At 39.6% G+C, this 9,183-nt stretch overlaps 1 protein-coding gene across 3 annotated transcripts in view; it reads right to left on the bottom strand.

Annotated features, from left to right (window-relative positions):
* Positions 1–3,222: 3,222 nt before the first annotated feature.
* The window catches only part of ACVR1 (activin A receptor type 1), a 131,368-nt gene continuing 125,407 nt past the window's right edge, over positions 3,223–9,183 (bottom strand). For all 3 annotated transcript variants that reach the window (XM_070767663.1, XM_019972459.2, XM_019972466.2), the window contains 2 exons: positions 5,171–5,301; positions 3,223–4,441 (listed from right to left, as the gene is read on the bottom strand). In XM_070767663.1, coding sequence (XP_070623764.1) covers positions 4,307–4,441; positions 5,171–5,301 — 266 coding nt within the window. In that variant the 3' untranslated portion in view covers positions 3,223–4,306. The remainder of the gene's footprint in view (positions 4,442–5,170; positions 5,302–9,183) is intronic.

Raw genomic sequence — 9,183 nt, 5'->3', positions numbered from 1 at the left:
GAACTCCTTCAGGCCTCATTTAGGAAAGTCTTTATTTCTCCTCATATCTGAAGGATAGGTTTGCTGTTAAATTTTGGTTGGCAGTTTTTATCCTTCAACACTTGGAATATGCCCTTCTTCTCTCTTCCGGCATATAGAGTTTATGCAGGTAGAAACCCACTGATAGCTTACTCGGGGATTACTTTGTAGGTTACTTGAATTTCTCCCTAGTTGCTTCTTCATCATTGATCTTTTCTTGGAGTGTTGCTTTACAGTGTTGTATTAATTTCTGCTGTATAATGAAGTAAATCAGCTGTATGTATACCTATATCCCCTCCCTCATGGGCCTCCCTCCCACCCACTCATCTAGATCATCACAGAGCAGCAAACCAGGCTTCCAGTGCTTTGTAGCATGTTTCCCACTAGCCATTTTACACATGGTAGTTTGCATGTGTCAGCCTCCATCTCCCAGTTCATCTCCTACCCCACTACCCCCAACCATGTCCACATGTCTGTTGATTTTTGACAGTTTTATTAGACTGGGTCTTGGAGACAGTCTGTCTGCATTGGGATAATAGGTTGTTCTATTATGTTCATGGACCTGTATGTCCAATTCCTTCCTCAGGGTTGGGAAGTTCTCTGATTATTTCTTTAAATAAACTCTGCCCCCTTCTCTCTCCTGGTACAGTTACCTAGTATTTGCTTTTCTGATAACTGAGTTTCTTCACTTTTTATAAACCTTAGTTCTGTCTTTTAAATGAATCATTTCTAAACTCCTACCATTCAAGTCACTTATTTCTTCTTTCATCAGATCTGTTATTTTTGCTCACTAATGCATTCCTTATCTCATTCATTGACTTCTGCTCCGGAATTTATTTGGTTCTTTTTAAAATTTCAGTCTCTTTGATAAAGAATCTGTGATCATTAAATTTATTCCTAAGTTCACTGAATCTCCTTTCTGAGTGTTCTTATAGCTCGTTGAATTTCTTCATAATAGGTATTTTGCATTTTTTATCAGTTAGATCACAATATTCATGCCTTTGAGTTCAGTTACTGGAGAATTAACATTCTTTCTGTGATACCATATTTCCTTGATTTTTCATAGTGTTTGAGGTTATGTACCTCTGCTTTTGCTTTTGAAATAGCAGACACTTTTCTTAGTGAAGGATTTGTTTTCTTTGGCTGTCACAAATCAACAGGCTGGCATCTAAAAACCTTCTTTTGTGTTCCAGAAGATGACACTGTAGCTCATGTTTCTGGTTTTTCCTTACCAGGGTTAGTTTTCAAGGCTGCATGCAGGAGCACAGAAAGAGCCAGGAGCTGTGGGCTTAGTTGCCTAGTGCTTTGGGGATGCCCAGGACCTGACAGAGAGATCCACGAGTGGGATACTCCCAGAGATCTGTGAGTAGACTGCTAGCTGAAACCCCAAAGCAGATGGCAGGAAACACATTATTTTGGTGTTCTTTGGCATTCTTGTTTGCTTCCTTCCATTTCCTCTCCTTCCTCCCAGTCACAGAAATCCCCGCTCAGAAATCTAAGAGCTGCTGGAGACAAATAGCAGCCAGGCAGTCTGTCCCTCACATTTGGGCTTTCCATCTCTACTGACAAAGAGGTAGCCACCGATGCCAACACAAGTGTAGAGCACTGCAGTGTCATCCATGCAAATTAGGTGCCTCAATGGAGTCCCCTCTCTCCTTTGCATTTAGACTCACCTCTGTCCAGCTCTAATAGTGTCCTGGAACCTCCCATCAGGTTGGCTGAATCTCTACAAATTCTCTCTCTCCCATGAGTGTCCAACACTCAGTTCTATACTCTTCAGGTTTTCCTTTTCCTGATCACAGCAAGTAGGGGTGAGGCAGGCTTACTGTCTCCCTGGGACCCACAGCCCTTCTGAAGTTCTATTTTGGGGTGCAGAGATACACAGTAATCCCTGCTGTCCTGGTATAATGTGCAGAGGCACTTTTGTTCAGTTATGGATGTGACACCAAAGAAAGAAAAGAACACATGCTGCTGTGATCCTGACATTCCTCTAGAAGCTGGTGTTCTACGTCTTGATCTAGGTGCTGTTTCCATGGGTGCAGTCAGTGTATAAATTTATAAAAATGCATCAAGCTGTACAATTTTATATATGTATATAGTACTTCAAATGTTAAATACAATTCCACTCCACTTTTGGTGAGTATACAGCCAAAATAATTGAAAGGGGGAGGACTCAAAGAGATATTTATACACCCAAGTTCATGGCAGCTTTACTCACAATAGCCAAAAGGGGGAGGCCACTGAAGTGTCCCTCAAAAGATGAATGGATAAACATTGTATATATAGACAGTGGGATATTATCAACTATAAAACAGAAGGAAATTCTAATGTATGCTGTAACAAAGATGAACCTTGACATTATGCTAAGTGAAATAAGCCAGGCTCACACAAGGACAAATACTGTGTGATGCCATTTCTATGAGGTACTTAGAGCAGCCAAACTAAAGAAAGAATAGAATGATGGGTGCCAAGGATTGAAGAGAGTGAGAAATGGAGAGCTATCATCTAACAGTTTCAGTTCTGCAGGATGGAGAGAGTTCTGTGGCTGGATGGTGGCGACAGCAGCAAAACAATGTAAATAGACTGAATACCACTGAACTGTATATGTAAAAATGGTTATGATGGTAAAATCTGTTATGTGTTTTACCACAATTTTTTAAGTTAAATGTGACCTTAATATATACTCGCCACATAAATGTATACTAATGAAGTTATTAACTTACCTCTGGTGAACATTCCAGAATTTTAACACCTCTACTCTGAGTTACTCTAAACCCTACATTTTAAACCCCATTGAACACAAGTTAAAAAAGCCAACAACCAACTCTCCCCAAGCAGCAAAGGTAGGTAAGATGCCAAAGACTGCTTTCCCTCACACAGGATCTTTACACGAAACAAAATGCTTCGACCTTCTTCTTTCCACTTACATTCACAAGTCTCTTTCTAAGGAGGCAGGTCAGTCAGTTTCCCCAGCTTTGTAGTGGGGTAACAAACCTAAGAAAAAAATAAAATTGCAGCCCCTCCACCCTACAAAGTTTAAATTTTCTGGTACCAAATTTAAGATGGAGGGCATCCTCCTTAGAACCTTAAAGTTCATTAGTAGACTTTAAATGCAAATTTGACTTACAAATTAGTTTTGTGCTTCTGTTTCCATAAGAAAATGCCTTATAATATGTAGATTTTTTTATGTTGAACAAAATTCACTTTGACTTGAAAACATTTTATTTAATTTATACAAATAACTACTAAATACAAAAAGTAGATTAAAACAAAATAGTTATTTTTTTCTGGCAGAGTTTAAATGCACATAATGGATAATTCCGAAGAAAATGCATTTTCCCCACAGCGTTCAGGACTAAAATTCTACTGAAATCTTTGCTTCTAAATCAGTAATATATTCGGTGGTGTCACGTGGGTAATGGCTAAATACGTTCTGCATATGAACTGAAAAAAAGTTACAGTCTACACACATATAAATGTGAAGCACTTAAAATGTGAATTTAACAGATAATAAAAGAAAATGTCCATTTCAGAGTATAGTGTTAAAAACATTTTGGTAATAAAATCATAAGACCACATAAAAATAAGCTTTAACATATGCATGCAGCAGTTTTGTAAAAACTGCTACCTGCACAAGTAATAAATAATTTGCAAAGTTGTGTATAAACAATTCCTAATGTTCAGCATCATTGTAAACATCAGCACATGTGTAAAATGCAGCAAAGTCTGACATTACATTTTGTTTTGCCAAATTGAATTCCTATTATCCAAAGACAGACCAGTGGAGTACACAGCCAACATTTTGGCAAGTTGGGTCTTTAAAATTAAGAGTAACAGTGCAAGTAAGGAATGCAAAGAATTCCTAGTGCAATAAAGAAGAGAAGCACAGGCAATATTGCTGATTAAAAATTCACCACCTCCTTGAGTTTCCCGTGGGGAGTGTCTAGGAGACCTGTGAAGATATGCAAAGCCACTGTCTTAATGCCCAGATCTCTTTTAGGATTTCTCTGTGTTCCTCCAGTTCCCTACCTTTGCAACATTGTCTGTCCAACGTTAAGTCTCTGCAGTGTGAACAGTTTGTGAAATGCCCAGGTCACAGTCATTGAGCGAGGTTAGGGTGGTTTTGGTGTCTTCCCCAGCACACAGCCGAGTAAGATGTCTGCCTTGTCAAAGCAGCCATTCGGGGAGGGAGACAGATGGATTCTGTTCTGATATCCAGTCAGGCCAGCAATAGGTCCCAGCTGGACAACGATAATGTCAGATCTTCCTTCTTGACACCATGAAAATGTCAACAGTCAGTTTTCAATTTGTCTAGGGAATTATCAATTTTGGTCAAAGTCTTTTTGATACGCAGGGCTGTGAGTCTGGCAGATGGATTTTGATACCAGCATTCTTTCATCAGCTTGGCCAGGGAGGTTAATGTCTGAGGAGAGAAAGAACCAACACCACAGTGAATAAGAAACTGGGCAGATGTTATGCCAACCATTTTGCAGGGCTCTGCAGGTCTTGTGATATTATTACCATCTTCCTTACACAATAATCAAAGCCTTGGCCACTGGTAAAGAAGCCACTCTTGAGTGTCTTAATGCTACCATCTGACTTTATCAAGTCAATTACATACACCAGTCTGGACCCCTTGATGGTTTTATGGGTATTAAAAGCCATAGTACTAACTAAGAGTTAATACTGAAATATGCAAATAGGGTCATTTCTCAATGTCTTAAGATTTGTTATTACTACTCAACAACAGCAATTAAGGATTGGCAGCATTAAACAGCCTATGTTTGGAATTTCAGATATGCAGAGACAGAAAAGAATTTAAAAGCATTAATTCAAGTCTCTTGGTTTACAGGTGAAACTGCAGCCCTAGGGCTAGTGGCATAGTAATGACTCTCCCAATTCCTGGAGCTCGTCAAGGGTAGAAAATCTTGTGAATATTGTCATTTGTTATCAGGATTTATCGATGTGGCTCTTTCAAGAATGAGACCACTTTGTGAACCTGTTCTACTAGGTCTAAAGCCCTTTTACATAAAATAGGGAGAGAAAGCAACAGAACAGATCACTCTACCAGCTGAAACTCTGGTATGTATAGAATTGTATACAAGTGTAAGGACAGTATAGCTCTGAAATGAAGCAAGCATAGTACTCTTACCGGGTCTGAGAACCATCTGTTGGGTATGTTAGGCCTCTGTTGATCCACACAGACTACCTTCCTCATATCTTCAAAACTTGGGTCATTGGGAACCACATCATAGAATGGTGGCTTGTAATCCTCCACAATACCTTCATACATGGACAAGAATTGTGTTGGTTAGCAAAAGAATAGAGGTTTCCAGGGTATTATTGATGGGCATCACAGGATACAATGCAGAAAAAAAAGAAAAAGTACTGATCACCTTTCTCAAACTTCAAGATGATCCTAAAAGCTACAGGTAGGTCTTTAAAAAATACGTGGAAAACAAAGCAAAGGAAGGAAGCCCTGCAGAGGACTTAAGGGCAAAAACTGTTTAGAAGAAAATGTGACTGCTACTCAAAGAGAATCTCTTTGATTAAATAGGGTCAAGATACCTAAAGAAGGTACATGACTCTAGTAACTTCAAACCATAACTGAAATGAAATGCAGTTCATGAACTAGAGCTAGAGGTAAATAATCCAAAACCATCAGCAAAATACCCCTTTCTGTTATTAGGGAAAAAGTCACTGCTGTGAAATAATCCATCCCCTTCGGAGGATGCAAATATGTAATATGAAATGCAATTTCCTCATTTATCCAGTATGTTCTAAGTACCCTCTGTCATTCACAGCTGTCTGTCTGATGGCTCTATTATTTCCTCTTAGAACAAAATAAAATGCGGAGGACAGTCATTGGAAAGGAGAAGAATGGCTAAAAAGAATGAACTCTTCCTCACTCCCAGGCAATTATGAAAGTGGCTAATTTCTGCTCCGGCATGGTTTTCAATGCCTTGGAAATCTTTTTCCTTAGCAAAATTACATCAGTTCCTTACTCTTTGCAAAGAAAAGTAGTTCCACAAACAGAAAAATTTAAAGAAATGATTTGGAATGAGAAAATGGATTCTTTTCTTTATAGAAATAAACCCCAGGAAATCCATTACTTTTTTTCCATCATCAAAGGCCTCAACAATGCGGCTAGTGGATTCCCTGGTTTACTGCCTCTCCCTCCATGTAACTTCTCTTCCTAAATACCTACGAGATCGGTTATTGGCACAGACGGGAAGATAACTGTTTTGCAATCTCCTTTTCATTTGTCAAAGAAATTAACAGTGAGAAGCTGTTCTAAAAGATCCCATATAAATACAAACCATTTATGGAAAACATTAGTCATGATAAGGAACATCTGTTAAATACTACAGTTTTGTTAAACTTCATAGATTTATTTTAAAAATGGAATGTAGTCTAAATTAGATTTAAAAATTATAATTGATATTTTTAAATCTAACTTACCCACATTGCTTGACTGTGTTTGTAATGTGTACTAGTCAGTGGATTAACACCTTTCCTGGCAAATCATAAACAGTTCAGATTGGGCATAAATCCCTGCTTTCAAAAGACGACTTAAGATACTTCATCTCAGAGGCCTTATCTACTACTGCTCTAGTCAGGTCCCTAGGAAGCATTCAAAAAATATTTTAATTCTTTTCAATACACATATTACTAGGAGACATCACATAAAATAGAGCTGAACACAGACCTGCAAGATAATTTATACCTTTATAAGCACCACATGAATTTATAAGAAACAGTAGGATTGTGCCTACTTTAGCATTCTTTAAAAATCTAGCATGATAGCCATTTGGGAGTAATTTGCCTAGCCAGCTTGGGAAGGGTTATACAACTATGAAGTTGAATTTTTATGTAAATGCAAAAGTACAGTTAACGATTTTTAAAACAGAATTTGGGAATACTCAACAGTAAATTTCACTATACAAAGATTAAGTTTTCTTTTGGGTTTATAGTTCTCCATATTTTAATTTTAACTGCCATTTTTAACAAAAGGAATCAAGTTTAAAGAGACTTTAATTCATTATGTCTGGGAGTTAGTCACATCTCTTGTCAACCATTGGACAAATGGTTGACTCTCTCCCTCTAATGTTGATCATGCTTCTGCAGAATAAAATAAGTCTGGGATTAAACTCCACCATCATCTGGAACTCCCTCTGGTCAAGGAAAGCAATTATTTCAAAGTATATTACATACCAACCATGTGTGGAACATCATACTAAACATTGAGGATGATAAAAGTATAAGACATGCTCTCAGTTTTCAAGGAACTCTAGTGGAAGATGAGGACAAGCCCCTCTCTTTTTTTGCTTAGATAATGGAAATCTTGTTTAAAAAAAAAAAAAATTGTGTTTTACCCCTTTATATATCTTGAAAGGCAAGGATAGATGTTCTAAGTTTTACTTGCTAGTTTCCAAATTGGCTTAAAAACCACTTTAATCCCTTAAACTGTGTGATCCAGAGGCTGTCCTTTGCACTTCCAGCACGCCAGGCCTCCCTGTCCATCATCAACTCCCAGAGTTCACTCAAACTCATGTCCACCGAGTCGGTGATGCCATCCAGCCATCTCATCCTCTGTCGTCCCCTTCTCCTCCTGCCCCCAATCCCTCCCAGCATGAGAGTCTTCTCCAGTGAGTCAACTCTTCACATCAGGTGGCCAAAGTACTGGAGTTTCAGCCTCAGCATCAGTCCTTCCAATGAACACCCAGGACTGATCTCCTTTAGGGTGGACTGGTTGGACTGACTAAGGATATACAAATAAAGATGTGATGTTGGTGATGAAAATAATAGAATATGGAAAAAAATATAAACTAGGAGTAGGGAGAAGAGGTGGGGGATGCGGTGCTCAGGGTGTTTTAGAGAATTAAACCACGCCACCTGTGTGGTTTAAGCACCAGACATAAAGCTGGTGCCACGGAAGCATAAGAAACTTTCTGGGAGCCAGGACTTGAGGGAACCGAGAGATGAGTTGTCGAGAAAGACTACGGGACAAGAACACACCAAGGAGAGGGGGCACTCCAGGCAGGGGGAGCATAAGAGGGGATATGGGACAAAGACAAGGGGTTTACAATGATCCTTCCATGTTGGAGAGGGGCAGGGACGTTCTCTTGGCTGATATGGGTGCACATGTGGTGGGCAGGGTGAGAGGTCAAGGTTAGGCTGTGAAGTGACTCATGTTGTCGAGGCAGGAAGTTACTTACAACTATTCCTCTTCTGCCAGAAAACAAGTGGATTTCCAGTCCTTTTACAGTAGCACCCAATAAGCAACTGCCAAATCGTGAGCCAGCGAAGAGAACAGCAGCACTCAGCAAAAGGGACTAAAAATACAAAGCGCTTCAAGTGCCAAAGGAGTGGTACAGCAACAAAGGATCCAGGAGCACAGCAGGAGAGGAGCTCTCCAGGAGTGGTCAAGGGGGACAGAGCCTGCCAGGCCTTGCTTCTTCACGTTGGGGGGTGAAACGTCAAGAGCCATGGGAAGAGTCAGAGAAATTATCCGTAACCTCTTCCCCTACAACTTTGGACATGTGTATCTGATTTATACAATTAGTTTTATTCCTGGACATATATCTAAGTGACATTTTTCTCTGGAGCAGATATACCTTTACCAACAATATCCCTGGCATTAATTCACTGCATGGTTCTAAGTAAAAGCCTTAATTGCCAGGCCTTAGTTCTAACACCTGTGCAGGACACATCACGATCTCAAGAATGCCCTGGACAGGGCTTCAAACCACATGAAACACCAGAGGGGTCTTTCTGAAAATGCAAGCATCCAGAAACAAGGCCTGCCTTGTGATCCTCCATACCCGAACCATTTGGCTTTCAAAGTTTGGGGGATTTTTTTCAATTGCAGATAAGGGTTTGTAGAGTGAGCTATAATTTGAACAATCTGAAGGTGAGGCAAAGATACAGCATGGAGCTGCTGCATAGCACAGGGAGCTCAGGTCGGCGTTCTGTGATGACTAGAGAGGTGGGTGGGGAGTGGGACAGAGGGCATATATGTATGCACATGGCTGATTCACTTCATGGTATACCAGAAACTAACACTGCGCTGTATAATATTGGATTATACTCCAATATCCAGTAATTAATTAAAAGAAAAAAATAATACATCCATGCGATGTTAGAGTCAGGCAGATCACAGCC

This window comes from Bos indicus, chromosome 2 (assembly GCF_029378745.1).
Source record: "Bos indicus isolate NIAB-ARS_2022 breed Sahiwal x Tharparkar chromosome 2, NIAB-ARS_B.indTharparkar_mat_pri_1.0, whole genome shotgun sequence".
NCBI lineage: Eukaryota > Metazoa > Chordata > Mammalia > Artiodactyla > Bovidae > Bos > Bos indicus.
This window is presented reverse-complemented; position numbering and strand designations above follow the sequence as displayed.